At 36.4% G+C, this 23275-nt stretch overlaps 1 protein-coding gene and 1 long non-coding RNA gene across 3 annotated transcripts in view; both read right to left on the reverse strand.

Annotated features, from left to right (window-relative positions):
- Positions 1-23275, reverse strand: part of LOC132700967 (corticotropin-releasing factor-binding protein) — a 185571-nt gene that overhangs the window by 95609 nt on the left and 66687 nt on the right. For both annotated transcript variants that reach the window (XM_060668568.1, XM_060668567.1), the window contains exon 3: positions 4423-4728. In XM_060668568.1, the coding sequence (XP_060524551.1) occupies positions 4423-4563 (141 nt within the window). In that variant the 5' untranslated portion in view covers positions 4564-4728. The remainder of the gene's footprint in view (positions 1-4422; positions 4729-23275) is intronic.
- On the reverse strand, positions 18022-22834 carry LOC132701340 (uncharacterized). The gene is made up of 3 exons (XR_009618773.1): positions 22719-22834; positions 22334-22662; positions 18022-18503 (listed from the first exon to the last, which is right to left on the reverse strand). It is a non-coding gene; the product is annotated as an uncharacterized LOC132701340 (long non-coding RNA).

Consider the following 23275-nt stretch of genomic DNA (forward strand, 5'->3'; position numbering starts at 1 on the left):
TATGGAGCCCCTTATTATTACTTCGGACTCCACACTTACAGATGAAGTTTTAATAATAACTCTGTAGAAACATTTATCTATTTTCATGTTGTTGGTACTTCTATATAAGTTTTGATTTACTTGATTTTAGAATAATTTATATCACAAATATTCAACATTGTGTGAAGTGAAATGCGGACTTTATCGGAAACTGTTTATTTTAATTTATCTAAATTATCTAAAATAAGTTTAATGTTATCCATTTTGCGTTATGCTGAGACACATTTAGACGTAAGCTGAATGCATATTTTTACACATTTCTTTAGTTATTATGTCGATTAAATTTGACTATTCAAACTTTTCCCTTGCTCATATCTTTATTCTCTTTCGTGTGCATATTTATAATCCCAATCAACGTATGACAGATATTTTCTCATTCTCTTCATTTATATGCATTAATGAATATTCTCAATTGGTTTCATTTAACATTCATTAACGGAATCAGTATCCTTAGTATAATATTAACATGGTTTTCAATTTTAAGAGGTTTCCATTTGGTTGATTTAATAACAAAATACTGTAGATACCATAGAAAGTTGAAATTGCTTTTCAATCTCCATTTTCCGTTAAAAATGCCACATTTCCACAGTATTATTGCAGATACGGCAGACCCTATCAAATTTTATGTGCGACCTATTACTAGAGATATTTATTAATAAATCCGATTGTAGGGTCCTATACTTCCTACAAGCAAATGAATGTTTTTTGAAACAAGTATTTTTCTTGCGAAAATCTTATTTGGAACCTTTTGGTATGGTTTTGTTATTAGAACTGTCATTTTTAGGCAAGTTATGAAGATACGGAGCAGCATAACGCATAACAAAAGAGAAATATTCTCATTTTGCTTTACATTCGTTGTAAAGCATCTCACCCAATCTTTTTTTTTATCATTTTTATCATTTTTGATCAATATTAACAAGAAAAGTCTTTTACTATGTAATTAAGTTACAAGTTTTGTTTGCCTCAACTATCGATAAAGTGTTTGATTTTGGAACTGCACGTAAAAACAGTTGTCAAATTTCAATATTTCGCATTAGGTTTCCTTTGTTAATTATCTATTACATAAAATAATTGTTTTATTATTAAAAACCTAAACTGGTCGAAACAAGTTTGTGATTAATAAAATCTCCAAAATATCTTAGCTGGAAATATGGAAGTTTTTTAAAAAAATGGACCTCTGTAAGTTTATGCATTGACTAAGCGTGAGGAAAGTATTATTTTTGTCACGGGTTTAGGAGCAATTGGATGCTTTTGTGACATATTTGAAACACTGATGCTTTTTTGATGTTTGTCTCCCTTTTTTTTCATACTCTGCGACAACTATTCGAAATTCCTTATATACTTCGACTTAGGCTTCTGGAATTGAAGAAAATTAGAGAAAAAGTGTGAAACTTGTTATAGTCTGTAGTCTAAAGCAAAGGAATATTCACATATAATAAATAATTCCTGGAGCGCGTCTTGGGATAATGTTTAAAATACTCGTAAATCTCTACTAAATTTAAAAACAGGGTGCGAAGGGTAATATTTAAAGAGGTGTGATCTTTGGCCACTTGATACGCCACTGACATGAATGACGTTACTGAATCACAGTTTATTTTTAAACAAATTTGTTTTCTTTTGGCTAGATTCGACTTTCGCGCTAATTTCTTTCATATTTTTTAACCAAACTCTCAATAACGAAATCACGTAATCATTCCAAAAATATACTTGGTAGTTCATTGTTGTACTTAAAAAAATGGCATCCGGTACGTCAAATATTATGTTTTGGACATGATGTGTAAATTTTTCTTCTTAAAACGCTCACTGTTAAGCTTGCTTAGGCATTTAACATCATCTTGGATTAATTAGTGTTCTAATGTCAGAAATAGTGAGTGAGTTCAGAGTGAATTGGTTTGAAATGAAAGGTCGTACTCCACAAAAGATTTAAATTTATGATGACACCATTCTATCTATGATGATATTTATATACTTTCATCAAGTGGTGTGCCTGGTTTAATACAAAAGTTGTAGAGTTTAGTACGCAGATTTAATGTTACAAATTACTAAGTGTGAGAAAAGAGCAAAGTATATCGATTTTATTGTTGGATAATTCTGGTCTTAACATAAATTTCCTATGCAAAGTAAATCATGTTATTTGTATGCTAGATGATCCATTAAAAATGTCACATAATAAGAATATTTTGGAAAAGATCTAAATTGTTTCGAAAACACCGTGTCTTTATCAAATGTAATATTTCCAAACTAACTGCTACTATATATACCAAAAAATGACAAACCTTAATTTATGTTGTTGTGAGAATTTAAGTTTAATAATGGAGAGGTATTTAAATCTAATTGATTGTTAAGCAATACATTTGAATGTCTCATTTTGTTAATCTCCATGGCTTCCAATAAATTTAATTTTCTACTTTTTGTGACTGTTTGTAAAATATCAAAATTGTAGTCAAAAATGTGTTTTTCTGTGTTTAGGTGTGTAGCATAATTAGAATCTAGACTATTGTTTTTAAACGCTATTTTATGTTCGTTAATACGTTTCTTGAAGGATCTACCTATTGGTCCAATATAAATTTTAGGAAAAGATCCGCATTTCAACCTGTAGACACCTGATTTTTGAGATTTTAGACACTTCGTTTTATTGTTTTTTAATTTTTTTTCTATTGTGTTGTTAGTTCTGAAACCTATTTTTAAACCATATTTTGAAAATGTTTTGAAACTTTTTCACCGGGCTCTCCTACGTATGTAATTGTTTTAAATTGTTCGTGTTCTGTTTGCTTAATGTTTAAGTTCTTTGTTGTAATTTTCTGTTGAGAGTTACATATTAAGAAGAAGTATAAGGGTGATTTGAGCTATTATGTATGACTGTGTCCATGTGTGAAGGTTTATGATAAATTAAAAAATCTAATTTGCTTTGTGTTTTCCTAATAGTTAAGTACAAAAAATTAATAGAATTATCCTGTTCAATCTCGCTAGTGAATTTTATACCATTATGTAACGGGTTAATGTAATTTAAAAAAGAATTTAATTGTCTGTCTGTTCCAACAAAGCAAACAAAGTCATCATCCACGTATCTATACCACCATAGATAACTTTTACTTAAAGGATATTCTAGTATGATATTAATAAATATCATATAATATATATTATTATAAAATATAATAAAATGTCATACTAGAACATCCTTTAAGAAAAAGTGTTCTATGGTGGTATAGATACGTGGATAATATCTTTGCTTGCTTTGTTGGAATGAACAGACAATTGAATTCTTTTCAAAATTACATTAACTCATTACATAATCGTATAAAATTCACTATCGAAATTGAACAGGACAATTCTATTAATTCTTTAGATTTAACTATTACGAAAACGCAAAACAAATTAAATTTTTCCATTTACCATAAACCTTCACATACGGACACAGTCAATACATAACAGTTCCAATTACCCTTCTACACACAAAATGGCTGCATTTCACTCTTTTATACACAGACTTCTTAATACTCCACTCTCAATATAAAATTACAACAAAGAACTTAATATCATTAAACAAATTGCACTGAACAATGGCAATAGTCCATTCATTATCAATAAAATTATAAATAAAAAACAAATCCAGACAACAGTAAACTCTATTTATCCGAAACCTAATACAGAACACGAACAATTTAAAACCATTACATACATAGGAGAACCCAGTGAAAAGGTTTCATAACATTTGTGAAAATTTGGTTTAAAAATAGTTTTCAGAACTAACAGTACAATAGGAAAAACAATAAAACGAAATGTCCAAAATCTCAAAAATTAGGTGTCTACAGGTTGAAATGCGGATCTTATCCTAAAATTTATATTGGAGAAACAGGTAGATCCTTCAAGAAATGCATTAACGAACATAACAGAGAATTTAAAAACAATAGTCTCGATTCTAACACAGAAAAGCACATTTTTGACGACAATTTTGATAATTTACCTACAACCACAAAAAGTAGAATATTTAATTTATTAGAGATTAACAAAAAGAGACATTCAAATGTATTGCTTAACGATCAATTAGATTTAAATACCTCCCCAATATTAAACTTAAATTTTCACAATATTAATTAAGGTTTTATTGTCATTTTTCGGTATGTGTAGTAGCAGGTAGTTTGTAAATATTGCATTTGATAAAGACACGGTGTTGTCCAAAACAATTGTCATATAAAAATATATAATTTCGAGAAAAACTGATCTTTTAGTTCTTATTTATCTCGTCAAACAACCTGAAAATTAGTTTTTTGGCACGGCAATCAAACGAAAATCCCGCTTCTGATCATCTCAAAACAATACCGAGCAATAGGAAACTCCGAATAATATCGACAAAGTTATCAAAACAGACAAACTAGTTCTTACCACAAATCCCACGTCTTCGAAAGGCGAAACTTCGACGTTCTTCTTCAGTCCGATTAAGCCCCCAGGATGTCCGCACGCGATCGCCATGGACGCCGAAAGAAGCAGCAATCTTCCAGAAAATGCACGCGACACGGCCGTCATCCTAACAGGTGGCGAAGTTTTCGCAAAAAGCGGACGGCTGCTGATGAGAACTCCGGATTTAGGAGTCGCGCAGCAAATGGGGAAGTTCTTTTCGACTGCTCTGGTTATATAGCGTCCGGACGCCGACGGGCGCCGACGATGACGCGCAAATTAACCGTTCTTGCGCTACGAAAGAGTATGCACTTTGTCCACAAAGCACTCCGATTTGCCTACAGTGTGATCCGTTTGAACTTTGAAACGCTCACTTTTCAACAATGATCTCGGAGGTAATGTGATCCTAACTTTCAACACTGTGTTTTATTTCCTTGTCCAAAAAGGCAAACATGTAAAGAGTGCGTTAACAAAATTATTGCACTAACAGGGGCATAATCGTTAATAATTAAAAAACCCAAAATTTAGCAAATATGAAGCATCAGGTGTCGCAGTGAGGACAACGAGGCATTTGAAAAAAAAAAGTAAATGGACCCAAAGGAAATGCTGGACATTATTTTCCAGGTTCGGAAATCACCACCAGGTGGCGTAGAATTTTAAAATCCGTTTCCTGCAAAATATCTTATATTACTGGTAATTAGAGTGAACACTGCTTTAAAGCTGAGGAGGAGATCCTTTTTACTCTGTCTCAAAAAAAAAGTCAATATTTTCAAAATGGATTAATGGATTTTAATACAATTGAATGCTAGATTAGTATATTTGGGATGAATGAGATGATTGAAATTCTCCCGTTATTCTCAAAAAACATAAATGCAACGGTATAATTTCTTTGAGACAGTCAATTAAGACCCCAAAACGGTATCACAATATCTTTATCCTGACCTAACGCAAAGTTTATAAATTATTAACTCTCTCCGAACATTATAAATTTTCAAAGTGCCTTCCGTCATTTTCTATGCAGGAATTTATCCTGCGTCGTGTATTGAATAGAGGACACCGGGGTTGGTGGCGGTGGTGCCAGAAAAATATTTTATTCTGTGCTACATCATTTTCACTGTGAGCCATTGTAGATATTAAAATTATAATAAAGGATGTTTTTCTTTTCTAAAATGTTTTGCACGTATTTTTGTATAACATCTTTCGTTTTTAATTTTTTCAAAAATCAATTATCCTCAACTAATATTTTGTTTCAAACGCTACCAGTGTAGTTACTCTTTTAAATTTAAAGCAAAAAAATATTGTTTTTTTTTCTAATTTTGTTTCAGTTTTAATAATGAGGGTATTATGGATAAGTAGCTAAAAATAGGTACCCAACGCCCACAAGGAATGATAATGATGGGCCGACACCTACTTAACTTAGAAACAGTGTGACACTGTTAAGAAACAAAATTAAGAAAATATAAAGAAGAGTTTATTAAATACGGATTTACATTTTGCATTGTTAATGGGGAAGAACGTCCATTGTGTGTCAATTTCTCGGATCAATTAGCAAATGAACGTTTGCTAAATTAAAAAGACATTTGGAAACGAAACATAAAGAATTTGCAAATAAATCTGACATTTTTTTAAAATGACGTGCTGAAAGTATGAAAAATCAAACTGTATTTTTGAAAACATATACAACAATTTCTGAGAAGGGTCTACGGGCATCCTTAGAAATTTCATATTTAATAGGAAAAAAATTGAGACCACATAACTTTGGAGAATCGCTCATTCTTCCTTCAGCAATTAAAATGACATCAATACCAATATCAAGAGATACCGTTTCTCGGCGTATTTTAGTCATATCACGAAATTACAGATATTACTAAAATGTCTCAAATTAATTGTTTATGTGAGATAAGTTTTTGAAGAAGATGTATCAGAAGATTTTTTTATGTTGTAAAGGGTTAGTCGCCCTTTGTACAGATGGCGCTGCAGCATTTATAGGTTGTAAGAAAGGACTTAAAGGGTTAATAATAAAAATTGCTCCTCATGTAGTATTCAACAAATTCTGAGTATGAGACGTTATTACTACATACTGAAGTCAGATGGCTCTCTCGCGGCAAAATATTGCGACGTCTTTTTGATTTGAGAAACGAAGTTTACAATGTTTTGGTAGAGACGAAACATATATTGGCACATTCATTCATTAATGAAGAGTGGAGTAGATGTATAGTGCCGATATAAGCAACAGAAACCGTACATAACCTCAATTTCCTAACCCCCCCGCAGCGGGGGCCCCCCGCGCGAGGCGTCCTAGTGTCCCCCCTGTCTCCCAGAGTGCGCTCCGCCCCCCACCCAGCTTGTGTAGCGTCCTGTTTTGCCCCGGTTCCGCCCGTCGCTGCTAGATGTCGCGCGCTTGTGTAGCGTCCTGTTTTGCCCCGGTTCCGCCCGTCGCTGCTAGATGTCGCGCGCTCCGACCGTCGTAGGCCCCCCCGGTAGAGGGCGGTGACGGTGCGGCACGGAGACGGTGTGGCGCGGTGACGCGGGTGATCGGGTCGTCGGTAAACAAGTCGAGTGACTTATACAGAGTGTCTCAATAATCACGGTTTAATAAAAGAAAAACTATAGATACAATAGTAAATATTTATTAGCTCATATGTAGACAACGTAATGCTTCGTACAAGCGGTGTTTCTGGTCCATGAGATTTTCTACTTCATCGCGGTCGAGGATAATTTCGTCGCCATGATCCCGTTTCAGTATCAACTCACAGCTCTCTTCTTCGTTCGAATAGGTCACCTCGATACTGCTCCCGATGTAGACTGTTATGTCGTTCCAGAACATGATTTCTCCCACCTCGTCCTCCAGAAAGAACAAAAAATCCCAAAAATCCTGGACTTGAAAATCTATGTGCTTGTTCTTGAAGATGAAACGGACACCTGAATTCTTTATTTCGAAAATCGTGTTTTCATCGATAGTGACCACTTTGTTACACATTGTGACAAACAGACTGACTTCGGTATCAAATTCAAATGTACTTATATATCAACAACCCCCCACTATCGGTGTAATTAAGAGAGATATTTACATTTAGTCAATTTGAATAAGCATTTTGCCAAAAGAAGCAAACAAGCGCACGTAGTTACATATAGCGGGATTAAAATAGTTTTTCGATCTGCCGAGATGTTGTATTCGTTACCGCAATTGTCGTTAACGCCGCCGCTGGTGTTATTGGAATTCTTGATAGCGATCGTTTGCCATTCGCCGTGGTCTTCGTAGCTCCGGTTCGCAAAAACGAAACGTACCTTGTAATTTAAATACGGCTTATCTGCGGTAGTGTTATTCGACAATGTCACGCTAAAAGTTTGTAGCTTGTCGATTCCGTTGACCTGAGCGAGTTGCATACGCGTCCACGTATCGGGCCAAATGCACCGATTATTATGATTTTTGAAACAAACGAACGCTTCAATCACATCCTTAGGTTTATGTATATAGAAAACGTTTTGTACCACAGCCGACAACAAAACAAAGTGAGCACTTAACAAAACCATGTTTCTAGCCCGAATGAATCTATCCTAGATCTCGGTAACTGCTTTTATAACACTCAAACAATAATGACATTTATTCTGGGGAGGTGCCGGGCCGTCGATATGCATTTTGCTGTCCGGTCTGTTATAGTGAACAAAGCAGGGCAAATGAGTTTGCAATTCAAAATTGTTGCGATGTCGTACTGGTAACTTATGCCACATATTTAACAAATCGTGCGGTCTCACATGCTCCAAGAAATGTTGCACAGGAATCAATTCAAGTTGATCGGTATCCAAGCTTCTAAAATCGTCGAAGAAAACTAACTTCTTATTCATTGTTGTGAAAGATCGATAACTTTCTTAACAAATCCCTAATTTGTTTAAAGACACTCTCTGTGGGACAATTAATTGCGACAAGACTCAAGTCTATTTCACCGACTCTCGTTAATTTATTCAAAAATTCGTTGTATTCGTAATACGTTTTCTCTTTGAAAAAATACAAATGTCCGTTGGTGTATCGAAACGCGCCCGACAAATCGTCGGGCAGACCCGGAAACAGTTCCGTAGTAAAACCGTGTTCACTCGCACTCAAAGAACACTCGTCTATTTCTGCATAGTAGCGTTTACCGTAAAATATATACGTTCGACCGCCATACGTATTAAAAATAGCGTTCACTGTTTTACCCGCAGGCACACCCAGTCGCTGGACGCTTTGTCGGTCGCCCACTACCGTGAAACTCGGGAAGTGAAGTAAATAAAACGAATCACCGGTGACTACCAAAAGTTGTCCGTTGGGTCTCTGGTAGATATGCGAAATAGGAGCGTAAATAGGGACATAATCTGATATCATTTTAGGTTCCATGTAGACTTTATCACCTAATCTTATTATCCAAACCCATTTGTCGTAAAATAGATACATATGATGGTTAGACGTAACCAAAAATATGGATGGATTTACGTGACACAAATCTGGTACTTTTGTTTCGTTTTTCCCTATCGGAGGTTTCGTAGTTGTGGTAGTAGTGGTAGTTGATGTTGTTGTGGTCGGAGTTGTTACGCGGGCGGTGGTTGTGGTTTTTTTACCATATAAACGTTGAAGACCTGCAACATCGTCGTATGACAATGTCTTAGAATTTAAGCTATACCAAGGGTACATAATGGCATTGCGATCGTTACTGTGCGCCAAACCCAACGTATGTCCAATTTCGTGGAACAACACAGTAAACAAGCTCGTTTTTCCTCCGGGCGCAGGCACTTCTAAACCGTAGTACCAATCTTCGGATTTATCCAAATGAACTTCCACGCACTCTTGTTGTTGATTTGGAAAAAATGCATGTCCTAATATGTTACCCCTTCCGTCAAAAGCAAAAGGACAGGATTCGTTCCCTTTACATCTTATGCTTTGTCTGTGGGTAGTATATTTGTCAGACATCAAAATCATTATATCCGGCTCTGAGTAATTTAAGAAAAAATTTAAATTTGATTCATCACTCCATATTTTAAAAACCTCGGTTGCCAGCACTTTTAACTCTTGATAGTGACTGGGCGGTACTTGAATATACCAATTTAAATCCGTTTTCTGCCATCGCGAAACAGTCGTGAAGGCATTTTCTATTACACCACATCGGGGTTTATTTATTAGTTCGACGGTTTCGTTATTAAGAGTACCATCCACCGGTAAATTATAGAAATCCTGAAAATCCATTAGGGCACGTTGCAAACTCGACGCATTGATCTGCGTTAAAGATTCGTTGTCGTTAGGTGAAAGGAATCCGAATTTTTGTAAATATTCAATCACACCTTCCTCGGGCAGCGCGGCGACTATCGTCGACACGTCCGAACAGGTAGTAAAGACAGCGTAGCATAGCAACAAGACTCTCATCTCGTTCAAGGTCAGTAAAATACTAAAATGTATTCGGTTCCTAGCTAATCTTTTATAGGTAAAATAACAAAGAGAAGTGATGAACCAAACGCTTTTAGTCGCTATTTTGCGTGAGATGACGCAGAATATTACTCGAGAAATGGAACGAAAAAAGAATTATACTTCAATAGATTACAGTTTCGCAGTTTGTATTCATATCATAGCATTAGCGTGCTTTATTTTTACGTGTAAATGTATTATTAATTTTTTTGGATTGAAATAAAAAGTCTTATTTAAATAAAGAAAGTTTTATTTCATACAGGGATCCTTGAATACAACCAATTATATAAAAGGGCAGAATTTCTCAACGCGCACATGCGCAGTCTTCCTCCGGAGTGAAACATGCAATGGGCGTGATCCGGTTGAAATTTCGGCGGATTCAACCAATTATCATCATCGAATTTCTCCACGTTAATGACTCTGCATGCGACATCCTCCTGATCCATTTTCGACATTAAAAATTCCATTTTTGATCTTCCTCTCACGTATATCAAGTCAGCATTTTCTATCAGTAGTCCGATCAACGTATCAATGTCGGAATATTGAACAAAACCAGAACTGTATTTGAGACCGTGATGATATTGTTCGAGCCAGCGTACCGTTCTTTTTTCTGCACCGGTCAACGTGCAATATTCACGCGGCGGTTTCAAAACGTAATGACTAATTTGACATCCATTGTAGACAGCCATTTCTTTAACGACAAATCCATCTTCTAACTGGAAGCCTTGAATATCTACCGCAACGATGCGCATTTTTAATATGACTGGTTAAGATTAGGTTCCTCCGGCGGTATTTATGTTAGATTTCGAACAATCTCGCTGAGCGGTAGTTGTTCCACGATACAATCGTGAATGATGATGCAATAGGCACGTGTATTCGCGGGAAATCCCTTTTTTGCTTCGATGTCTAACTTTACGTCGACAGTGCTGGATTTTACACTGTCGTTTCTTCGAGAACAGTCAATGACGAAAATCGCGCAGTTTTTGAAAGCCATATAGTCAAGCAACGCAGTTTTTTCCTCACATCCCTTATAACTGGGGTAGAAATCCGTGTAATTGTGATGCGCTTCCACGAAGTCATTCTTTTCAAAATCTAATCGTAAACGTTCGTGAGGGTAATATTCTCCGTTTAGTGTTAATCTTATATCCGTTACGTCGACGTGATCGAAAAGCGTCGCATTTTTCGCTTCGTTGTCTTTGCGATTTGTTTGAAAAGCGACTATTACGTATCGGGGGCTTTCGATAGCCGCGCACGTCTTGACAGACCAAATTTCTTTGGTAGAGCCCGCGGTTAGGGCAGGATATTCATGAAGTTCCCATCGTCTATAGGGTATCAATATGGGTTGATCTAATCTAATCGATTTCAGCAGAGCCAATTTGATTTCGTCGTTTGGAAATATGTGCTTGACCCTAAGATCGACACTATCAATTTTTAATTCCGCCGTTGTTTTAATTGCACTGGCCGCAACACCGCCCATTGGTTTAATTATCATACAATTTTTGTCATGTCTGGCTCTTACCAATCTTATGGTTTGTTTTCCACAAGTTATCATATTATAATCATTAAATATGTTTAAAAAGTGTCGTAACGGGATTCGCATGCTAAAATGTCCATTTTCTGTATCGTGAATCGCATTTTCAGGGAAATTCCAGCCGGAAATATCTAGATGCGATGAGTCATCTTTCGAGTAACATAGATAACCTCTAATCGTACTAACTATACCCGGATCACGCACGCTATCCACTTCTTTCCCATTCAGCTCGTACGATATAGTTTCAAAAAAAAATGCTCCTGCATTGTTTACAAATTGCACTTGGTCGGTTCCCGTGAGACGTTTCAGCGATCCCTTAATGCAAATAGCAGCGTCGTACATAAGCAGCCAGGCATCTCCTTGATTGATCGTGATCTCAATGGTGTCGTTGTTCAAAAAAGATTTCACAAAGGGATGATAGGTGCGGGTCTCCACGCGCTGGATAGATTCATCAAATTTTGGCTTTCTGTGTATGTCGAATATTTGATTCGATAACATCGTAGCCCAGTGATCGGAGAAATTGTTTGTTGCTCAATGTAAGACGACCTTTACGGATACGCCTCGGTTTTGTTACTAACCCTACCGTTTGGATGTTCGCTTTTTTATATTCACCAGCGTCTCCGATTGAGTTGAAAATCAACATTACGTTAATTTTTTAAGTTCCAATCTAATGATGATTTCTTCACCTCGGAAATTAACCAACTCAAAGTTTTGATCCAGAACCTGTAGGGTAATGTTGTAGATTTGTCGTTTGTTTACTGGCAAGTACGTTAGATATTTAGGAGTTTCGTCGATGGCGTACCCCGGATCGACGGACAAGGCAAACTCGTAAATTGTGTGCGAAGGTCTGTCGTTGTAGAACGCTCCAGACGTTATGTTACTATCTACATGTATCGTTCGCACTTTTATTATATCCACGGGTAAATCTGAGGAATGCATAATATTGGGCTCCAAAATTTTCTGTGAAAACCCCAATAATTTTCCGATACTGTCCGAGTGTTGTTTAAAGTTTACCCCGTATACGGGGCTGTAGATTTCACACTTTATCGTATTATTGTTGGGTTTGATTGATATCTCCTCTATTAACTTTGGGATCGTATTCTTCTCTTCCTTATTTTTTGGCAGATGTTCGTTAATGTAGGTTTCAATGTCGCTAATTTCATAGGACCCGGTCGGAATTTCAATTACGTTTTCTTTATTGTTACCATCGAAGTAGTAAAATTTATTCGAACCCTTATCTATGTTGGGAATGTTGTTGTAAGAGTGGAATCCAATCAGCGCTAAACCGTACTCTACATCTTCATCCAACTGCAGCGGATTGACAAAGTCGATGGATAATGTCGACGTGTTCCCTTTTAACGTAAATATGATCGACATGTTGACTGCTTATAGGTCCGCGATTTCAGTCCTTTTTATAGAGAAATTGCAAACACAAATGACCGCAATTGTATTGCGTAAACTTTTGATATCTATCGTGATTATAGTAGATATTGGCGCTGTTGCCGAAATATTTAACAAGTTCTGCGGGTGGTTTAAGGTTACCGAAACTGTCAAAATACTCAACATCGTTTCCCTTCCTCTTTTTGTATGCTACCCAGTGGGTTCCTCTATTTCGACGAACATCCAAATTTACGATTCCGCATTCTTGCGATCTGATTCGACGGGGTAAACTATCTCGCATAAAAACACCCCTGAAGTGAGGAATTTTTAATTTGCGCGCCAGAGATATTAAATCGACGTCGTATAGAGCCCTTCTGGGTAGCTTTATTGGGAGTTTTTTTGTTTCTTCAGATAAAGACCGAATCCGCCGCGCGGACTCTTTTTCAAGAATAGACCCGATCCCTTTTTTCCAATCTCTTCCATAGCTCGGTTATGGCGGTTGTCCTCTTCGAGTTTCTTTCGTGCGTTTTTCGCATCGATGACAGTTTTAGCGATAGCAGCGGCTCCGCCCGAGAGCGAACCTAAAGCCCCTAGCGCTCCTAATAACGGTAAAAGTGGTAAAATACCGCCCGATTTTGATTCGAACGGTATAATTCTAGGTACCCTAATTTTTTTACGTCCTCCCGCTTTTCTTACAGCGGCTCTGCCAGCTCGAAGCGCTTCCAGTGCCGATCTTCTAAGCATTTTAGGGTTATCGATATGAAACAATTGTTTCTTCTTTAATGCATTGCGAACCTTTTTCACGACACCCTGTCGAAACGAAACAGAGGGACGCCGTTGTTGACCCATACCGAGCTTACGTTTAGTTTTCATAGTCGCGGTGACAAAGAATGCGGCAGCTTTTTCACCAAACTTTGCGTCTTTAGATTTTACTCGCTGCCACGCACGCGTTTCCAATTCTTTATCCGCTTTATGACGTTCGTCTAACGATTTGTTTTGCGAATAGGCAATGTCGTGTACCTTACACGCAGCGTCCAAAGGATTCACCCCGCTATCGCCTCGGTTCAAGCGTTTTTCCAATTTTGTACCGGGACCGCAAAACTGGTAACCCGGAATGTGTACTTCAAAAGGTAACTTGTTAATAAGCGTGTTAACGAGACCACTTCCGGACGCGAAGCATAACATACTAATTAAAGGAAATTGCTTGTGTCGTATATATATACGAGGTGTCTCGAATAAACATTGTAGTCATGCGGGTGGTGCAGCAGAAACTCAAGCTCCCCATCGATAATTTAGATTTGGTTTGCGGAGATGGTTTCTTTAACAAAAGCAAACACGGTCAACTGCTACCCAATTCATTTAGGGCGGTGTTTTGCGGACCTAGCGGTTGCGGCAAAACCAACACCATGTTAGCGCTACTCTTTAACCCCAACGGGGCAAGTTTCGAAAATGTTTACGTCTACTCAAAGTCGTTGTATCAACCAAAATATCAACTGTTATCTCGCGTATTGAGCAATGTCAAAGGAGTTGGATATTATCCCTACAGTGAAAGAGACTCGATAATCGACCCCAGCGACGCGAAAGAGAATTCTCTGTTTATTTTCGACGACGTGGCGTGCGACAAGCAAGATAAAATTCGCGAGTATTTTTCGATGTGCCGACACAAGGCCATCGACGCTATTTATCTCTGTCAGACATACTCCAAGGTACCCAAGCAATTGATACGTGACAATTGCAATATTGTCGCGTTGTTTAAACAGGATGACATGAATTTACGTCACGTTTATGATGAACATGTCTCACCCGACGTTTCATACGACACGTTTAAACAAATTTGTTCCGAGTGCTGGAAAGAAAAGTACGGCTGTTTGATAATTGTCAAAGATTTCGACGTAAAAAACGGACGCTACCGCAAGGGTTTCGACAAATATATAAAAGTCGATATTTAATTGTCGATAGAAACAGTCATGAAGGCGACGTCCGCCGACATCGCCGACGCGGCGCTAAAAAAAAAAGTAAACGAGTTGTCTAGATCTATTCGAAAGAAGTATTTAACATTAAAATTGGGTAAGAGCGAAGAGGATGCGTCAATTCGGAAGCTTTTCAAACCCGTCAGCGAGCCGCTAGAACGTATAGCAAAAATAAAGCTATCACCGTCACCGGCAGAAATAAAAACTGAACGTCGAGGTGTCAAGCGGGAACACAAAAAGGAACCGAACGAAGAAACAAAAAATAAGGTTAACGTATCATTTTTGCCTATGGAAGAAATTCAGGAAACGCCGGATCCCAATAAGAGCGTTGAGATGCAAAATATCGATGAGGAGGAAGATGATGTGTTTGACACATCGAGCGTGGCCAACGCATCCCTTCAATCATACCTGGAACAATATCCAGAAATTTCCCATTCATATATTCAAAATTTATGGGTAAAATCGCCCGACACCGATATTGTTTACGGACCCGTTTACGACAAAATATCATCCAAATGGTTTCTCGGCAATAAATCGCTGGATTTTCATCAAGGATCTGGCGATATTATTGTAGACGGCGAGAGATATTCCGGTACCCGCGGCTTATATAATTTGGTGTTTTTAAAAGATCCCATAGCATACACAAAAGACGATTTGGCACAATATAAAAAAATAATGGAGGCTACCCAGGTGCACAGGGACGCGATCGGACGTCTGAAAGGCGCATCGACTGTACCAAAATATACCAAGGTCATCCGACCCTTAATAAAATCTCAGTCGCGTTCGTACTCGTACAGCGGTCAAGGTTATAATATGCGTTATAATGACGCTCCTACTGAATATGTATACTGGGACGACGTCAATGAACTCGTAGAGCGTCTGAAATTACTAATCGCGTCGAAACACGCAGGCAACACGTCTCATGATAACGAAATAGTTTCAATCGTTGAAGAGCTAAAAGAATCAGGTTTTATACGTTAGTTTAACGATGAGTCTGGACAAGTTTGGACGTTCTAGCGCGCTGCGCTCTAAACGACCCTTCACTAATACTGTGATTAGAAGCGCCCTCGACTATATGCCAGACGGAAACGTCAATATGAACAATTTAAAAATTTGCAATGTCCAAACGCCTAGCGATGACGGTGACGTGGCTAACAAAAAATATGTGGATGAGACAAGTAATTTATTAAAAATTGCATTGAGAAAGATTATTGGACAGAAACTCGAAGCGTACACGAAAAGATTACAAATTGAAGACAAAACTAAATTCTCGCGTCTTGAAGAACAACTGAAAATGAGTAGCACTACACTCGAAAATGAAATTATGCAGTTTCGCGAAGTTTTCCACCAAAAGCTAAGCGAAATGAGCGCAAAGAAAGATTTGGAAAAGCACATGACAAAAGTCGCCGTTTTGTCACAGCAATTTCATGATATTGTAACCAAAATGGAGCGACTTACGAACGAAAATGAGAATATAATGAAGGTATTGAAACAAAGGGTTTTAAATCCTCCATCGCAACCGAACACACATTATGAATAAAGAGAAGGTACAACTGGTTCGAGAACTGCACAAGCCGGCACGCAGAAATTATGCTCGCCGCCGGACTATAATACGAGGGATGGATGACCTGTGGCAAGCGGATCTGGCCCAATTAGATCGCTACAGCAAACAAAACAGAAATTTTAAATTCGTGCTGGTTGTGATAGACTGTTTCTCAAAATATGTATGGTGTCGCCCGTTGAAAACCAAAACCGGGGTCGAAGTCGCCAAGGCGTTTTCCAAAATTCTCAAGGACGGACGGCACCCTCAAAACTTGCAAACGGATCTCGGTAAAGAATTTTACAACGACACGTTTCTGAAACTTGTGGATAAGCATAAAATTAACCACTATAGTACGTATAGCATAAAAAAGGCCTCAATTGTCGAACGGGTGATACGTACCCTCAAAGAGAAATTGTTTCGACATTTTTCTTTACGCGGGACGTACAAATGGATCGATGTGCTCGCCTCTATCGTTGATGAATACAATAACACAAAACATAGAACGACGGGTACGAAACCCATCGATGTGAGTAAGAGCAACGAAAAGAGAATTTTGAAAACCGCGTATAGTAGCATAAAAATATTCGGTCCTCGTAAACTTAAAGTCGGCGACATCGTTAGAATCAGCAAAGTCAAGCACGTTTTCAACAAAGGTTATACACCGAATTGGACCACGGAATTGTTTAAAATTGTTAAAGTACGGGTTACTAACCCCGTAACGTATTTGCTTCAAGATATGCAGGGTAAACCCATAATGGGCGGATTTTATGAAGAAGAATTGCAGAAGACAGTTAACCCGGACTTATATCTCGTCGAAAAGGTGTTGCGCAGACGAGGCAATATGGTTCTCGTGCGCTGGTTGGGATTGGATAAGTCGCACGATTCGTGGGTAGACAACGTAGACGTTTTGAAATAAATTTAGTCTCGATTTAGAAGTTCTGACATAAATACGTGTATATGATGGCTCAAGAGAAAATTGTGACATCCAACGAATTGTATAATTTATTGGAAAATTTCGAGTTGCAATTTCCTTCATCAGAAGTGCTCCCGTCCAGCTTCGTTCCTGTAGAGCAACAAACCAAAAAATCTGCGACCAAACGAAAACAAAGTGCGTCGGTCGTATCCCGCAAGAAGAAGAAGAAAACTACCACAAGTGAAGCGTTTGCAGCTCCAACGTCATCCGCTGATTGGCTCGAAGTGTTCACGGACGGTAGAGAAAAAAGTGTCATTTGTGAGGCATTCAATTTAAAAAGAAACTTGGCGTCTCAGTTGTCGGGATTAGAGTGCAATATCAACGAAATTGAAACACAAATTGCGCTTTTTAATACAGACTTGCAAGTGGCGCGGATGCAAGCTCAAGAGTGCAAAAGAAAACTAGAACAATTTAATAATTTAGCATTTAACGAAATTGTAAAATAGTAATAATGTATATAATAAATAAATTATACAATTACAAACTTCTGTGTAATTATTATGCGGTGTTGTGGTGGTGGTAAAAAAGAAAATAGCGTCTAAATATATACATGTTTATTCTTGTTGCAATACAATGGCATACAATCAATACATAAAAGCCTTATCTACAGTTACATATGTTATAATAAAACCACAGTATTAATAGTTCAATGTGCTATCAGAAAAGCGTAACTTTTTTCCATATTTTCTCTCATAGTGAAGCATTAAATTACATTCATCTTCAGTTTCTACAGTGAACAAAACTTCTTCAAAGCAGCTTTGACACCAAAATTGTTTATCGTGATATACATCATTCAAATTATTTATATCCAGCTGTAAATGATAGTGATCCAATAAAAGTCTAAAATTTTTCTTTTTAAATTTTTTAACTACTTGAAATATAAAGTGACAAGATTTACAAACTAAAATTTCCGAATATTTTATCCTGTAATAACTGACCCATAAACAGTAAGCGGATTCTCCGTCAAAATCAATGGTTGGAGTTGCCAAAATGCTATTTCTGTAAGACGATCCAAATCTCTTATTCAACAGAATGAATTCTAAATTTAATAAAGAATTGCCATCAGACTGGAGCGCTAGTTGTTTAAGGTACCTCCATCTATATTTCGAATAATATTTAAATATTAGTATCGTTAGTTTCCAAGGCAAAGGTGACTCAAGCAAAAAATCAGCACTACACCTAATATTTTCGCAAATTGTTATAATACAAAGGCTTTCTAATGTAAGTTGTTTGACCATAATCTGTAACAAAAATATATTAAAAAATAATTACGGCACTTTATAATGTCCCCACGGAAGCGTTTCATATGAATTCGGCAAAAGATAACGTTTATCGTCTAAAGGACTCAAGGCAACTTTTGTTTGTTCGATGCTAAATACATTGTGAGTGTATGAACGAATGGTTCGTTGAGTGGCGTACTTTTCCCTAAAATTTGTTAAGCATTCTACGTAGTCATCAAATGAAATTTTATTTTTTACAATATTGTACTGAATACCCTTTGACTTTTTAACTACCGAACCCGTTAAAATTTTGAAAGTATACATTTTCGACCTTAACCCAGCATAATGACTAATGATGGTGCCATTAGTCTCATCCTTCATCAACCCCAAAACCTTTTTGTTGATTTGCGGTATATTATAGGGATTGTCATTAGGATAATCAGACGTGTCAAATTTTGTTAAATCGGCCTTAATAACGCTTTCATATGCGTCATAACATTTGATATTATAAATGAAACTGTCCGTATCCATGTATTGAATTTTACATTTTTCGGGACCCAAATTTGGAAGCATGTAATTATAATGAAACTCGTACATGGTCGTTTTCGACAAATCCAATATGGACATTCCAATATAAAGTGGCTTATTAAAGCAAAGTTCCGATTTTTTTAATTCTATAAGCAACAAATTGTTATCAAGTATGGTTCTACTGTGAAATCTAGGACTAGAAATTAAATTTTTCGCACCGTAGCGACCATCCCACGCTTTAACAAATTTAACAATACGATGCTTGCGAATGTTTTCCATTGTTTTACCGTAAGCGGCATTATTAAACAATTTGTATAAATTTATACCAAATTTTGTCTTTGCTTGGGTTCTTAATTTATTATTATGATCGATATAACATTTCAACCAACGAGATTGGTTAAATTTTAATATTTTGTGAATTTTCTTTAGTACGAGACCGTTTTTGAGAGCCTGTTTTAAATTGCGATAGTGTATGACGTATTTTTCTTTATTATACAAAGTAGTCATTAGTTTTGGTAACTTTGAATTGGGGGGCACTCGATGTTCGGCACAAAATGGAAAATCTCTATGTGTGTCATGTAATTTCTGCGGGTATTCCAGGTCTACCTCTAGGATATATCCTTGGGAAGATTCATCTGGAATGTTCATGACATTAAATGAATCAATCTCTTGATGAGACATCCAGTCGAATCCTCCGTAAGGAAGAGGCTCGCACATGGCCTTGCCATAGAGGTTATTGACGTCAAAGTACATGATATAGGAATCATCCCTGGATGAATCGTAGTTGGGCATATATTTATTGTTGGCCTCCGCATATCTACCAACACACACCGAAATTCCACCTCGTATAGCCCGCTCGATAAACATAATTTGGTCAATGTCGCGCAAAAGTTCTAAACGACATTTTGTGAATCTAAGCATGCAATCCCATGTATACCCGGGCATACTGAAATACCACGCCGGATCCAAAACGTGTGTTGCCATACAAGTTTTTCGAAAATTTTCGAATATATCTGCCAGAAGAATAACGTCGGTTTTTAAATACAAATCTGAATACTCGCCTAAATTTTTTATTTCAAACGACTGCCAAACACTTTGTGCGTGGGAATATTTTTCTTCACTAATATTGCTTTCACTTAATTTATTATAGAATTCTTCAATCGGGGGTAAAGTTGTTTCATTTAATTTGTCTATATGGTCGATGTAATCGTAACAAAAAATACCTTTTTGCGACAGTAAATTTAATTTTGATTCGTCGAGATCGGAAAATTCTTTTCTTAAAATATATAGTTCATTTTTATCCATACTGGAAACTAAATTATCCAGAGATGCTCCCAAAAATCTAAACGAATCTATAAATCTAAATTTTATGTTATAATCAGGTTCGAAATATGTAAAAGAGATGTATTTTTCCTTATTAACCGGAACTATGGATACATAGCTTTTTTTTGCTAAAACCGGAAGCAGGAAGTGGCTATCGTATCCAGAAAGGTTCTGGAATACTACGGGCACTACAAATATTTTTTTAAAATTTAAATTACAAGCCTGATGGGCAAAACCTCTAAATTTACCAGTAAAATGATCATGGTCACGAACAATAACATCTTCTTTTAAAAAAGGTTTTTCACAAATATGACAATGACTCGACCTTTGATCTAGACTAATTTCACTATCCATTGGTATAATATCCTTAAATTTTGAACGAACAAATTTTGATAAATTAGATATTTCCTCCACGAACCAATCAATACAATCTAGACCACGATAACTTTTGAAAAATGATATTGAATCATCATAAGAACATTTAAAGTAATATGCAGCACTGTAAGCTTCGTGCTTTTGGTATTTCGAGGTTTTATCTGAAATTTTCAAATTTACTTTTCTCAATTGACTCTCAAAATCGGCGTAAATTACAAACGGAGTCCTTTGTTTATATATATGGTTTCGAAATTCAACGTAATCATATTTGGGAAAAGACACTTTATACTCATTGAAACTGGAACATATTGTTTCGTGGTCATGTAGACGAGTTTCGTTATTGAAATAATTCAAACACCTATCGCAAATGTATTTCTTGTGATTATATTTACTGAGCTGTGAGGAAACTAATCGAGACAAATTTTTAATGTAACAATAGTGATATTTTATTTCTTCATAATCATTATCTTGCGGATCAGGATCAAAATCATTAACTTTTGGATAATATTTATTTTGTATTAACAACAAATTTGAATGTTTTTCGCGTTTTTCTTTTGTTAATCGTGCAGGTAACACGGAATAAAAACTAGTTTTTTCATTTTTATTAAGCTCTAAGATATAAACATTGATGGAAATATCATTGTCTTTTTCAAATTTGCTTATTTTATTCATTTCCATAGGTGTTTGTAAATTTTCAGTTTTCAAAACACTTTTGTAGTATGGATATGAAGAGGGTAAATACTGACGAAAACGTGCTGGAAAGAGTCCGCATACAACTGACCAATAAAAACACGCTTGATCGTCATTTCTAATGTTAATACAAGCCCTTTTATTCGCAATTTCTTTAGGCAACTCAACGAAGGATGACCCGTTACCCATTTCAAATTTATTAATGTTAATCTCTAAATAAATAATATTATTTAAAGCCCACCCGGAATCACGTTCCTGAAACTCTGACATTTGATTTAAAATTTTATCTTGCACATTTTCAACAAACCAATCATTCAATTCTGTTCCTAAATCAACTACAGCATTTCCGGTACTCAGATATTTAACATCAACTTCGCCTTGGACATCATTTTTTGCCTTAATAAATTCACCGCAAAATGTGGTATTTACTTTCAGCAATAAAAATTTCTTTAAAATTTGACTAATTTTTTGTTGAAATATTGGACGAGAATCGTTTAAAAATTGAATTAAATCTTTATGAAGTAAATTAATTATGACACCGGTCTGAACTCTTCCCTGGAAACACGACGCTACCGATTCCCATACAACCATTTCATTTGTGTTTGTCTCGCGGCTACTACTTTGTAATCCCAATCCAAAATGCTTATGTTGATAATTAAGAATAATTTTTCTAATAGCTTTCAGATGTTGAATTGTAGTTTGTAATTTTCTTTTTAACCCAATAGAGAAATCCTTTTCGTTAGAAACGATTTGGTTGCAAGATTCAATATTTTTATTTAGTCTCCTAAGCCACACATCACTATCTCTAAGAGTGAACTTGTCGGAAATATGCTTTTTTAATTTTTGTAAGGTTAAAATTAAGATTTGCGCTCTATGAATGATCTGCTTTACGCGCATCGTGGTTTATTAAATATATAACAGTAAATAAGACTTACCCTGTATAATATGTTGATTAATTTTGAATTATTTTGAATTTCTTTAAAGAGTTGGGCTTTCCAATATCTTTGGATCCCTCGTAGACCAGTTTGTACTGCCCCGACGCAAAGTGTTCTAGTCTCGGACGGAAAGCTTCTGTCACGCGAGTAGGAAGAAATACTACGGAATTTTCTAATTGCAGCAACACGGAATTGCCAAATTTTGTATTAACAATTTTGGCTCTAGTAATTTTAAACGGAACGCCTATCGGCAATTCATGCAGTTTGACAATCGGCTGCTCAAAATCACCTTCTGCAAGACAGGTTTGATTCAGTTGACTTAAGTCCATCTATAAATTATTATTAATTATTTTATCTCAAAATTAAAAAAATAAAAAAAACTTACGCTTAAGATTGCTGCTATTCTATTTGCGGTTACGGGTTGAGAGTACTAAGATGATCTTTAGGAACTTTATAAAATAATAACAAATGTTAAAGAATTAAAATAAGACAATAAAAAAGGTACTTACTGATTTTTTGTACGAACACCAAACCACTAAGTTAGCTTCCACGTTGCACGAATAATACCAAAAACAACTACTGACAAAACAGAGAAAAATGAGATGTATTTATACGGTGCGAGAATACTTTCTAAAAGTTAACAAACGAAGACACCTCCACATGCGTTGCAACAAATTTTTCCCATTACGTTAATCCCACGGAGCAAATATAAAGGGGGCAATTAATTATTATTCTCAACAAGCAAAACAACTTGACATTTAGACTCGGCGCGTTTTGAAATTCCACATCCCATACGGAGATTGTAAAAAATGAAAGCAAGTTGGCCTTGATCTTTTGCGGCAACATACGTTCGTCCAACGTCCGAAACGGTTGCGTTCCCGTGTGAAAGCGTGTTGACCCTGAGACTCCTACCTGCACGGTTGTCTGGCGACAACATCGCGT

The sequence above is a fragment of the Cylas formicarius genome, unplaced genomic scaffold (genome assembly GCF_029955315.1).
Source record: "Cylas formicarius isolate icCylForm1 unplaced genomic scaffold, icCylForm1.1 PGA_scaffold_4__25_contigs__length_36172078, whole genome shotgun sequence".
Lineage (NCBI taxonomy): Eukaryota > Metazoa > Arthropoda > Insecta > Coleoptera > Brentidae > Cylas > Cylas formicarius.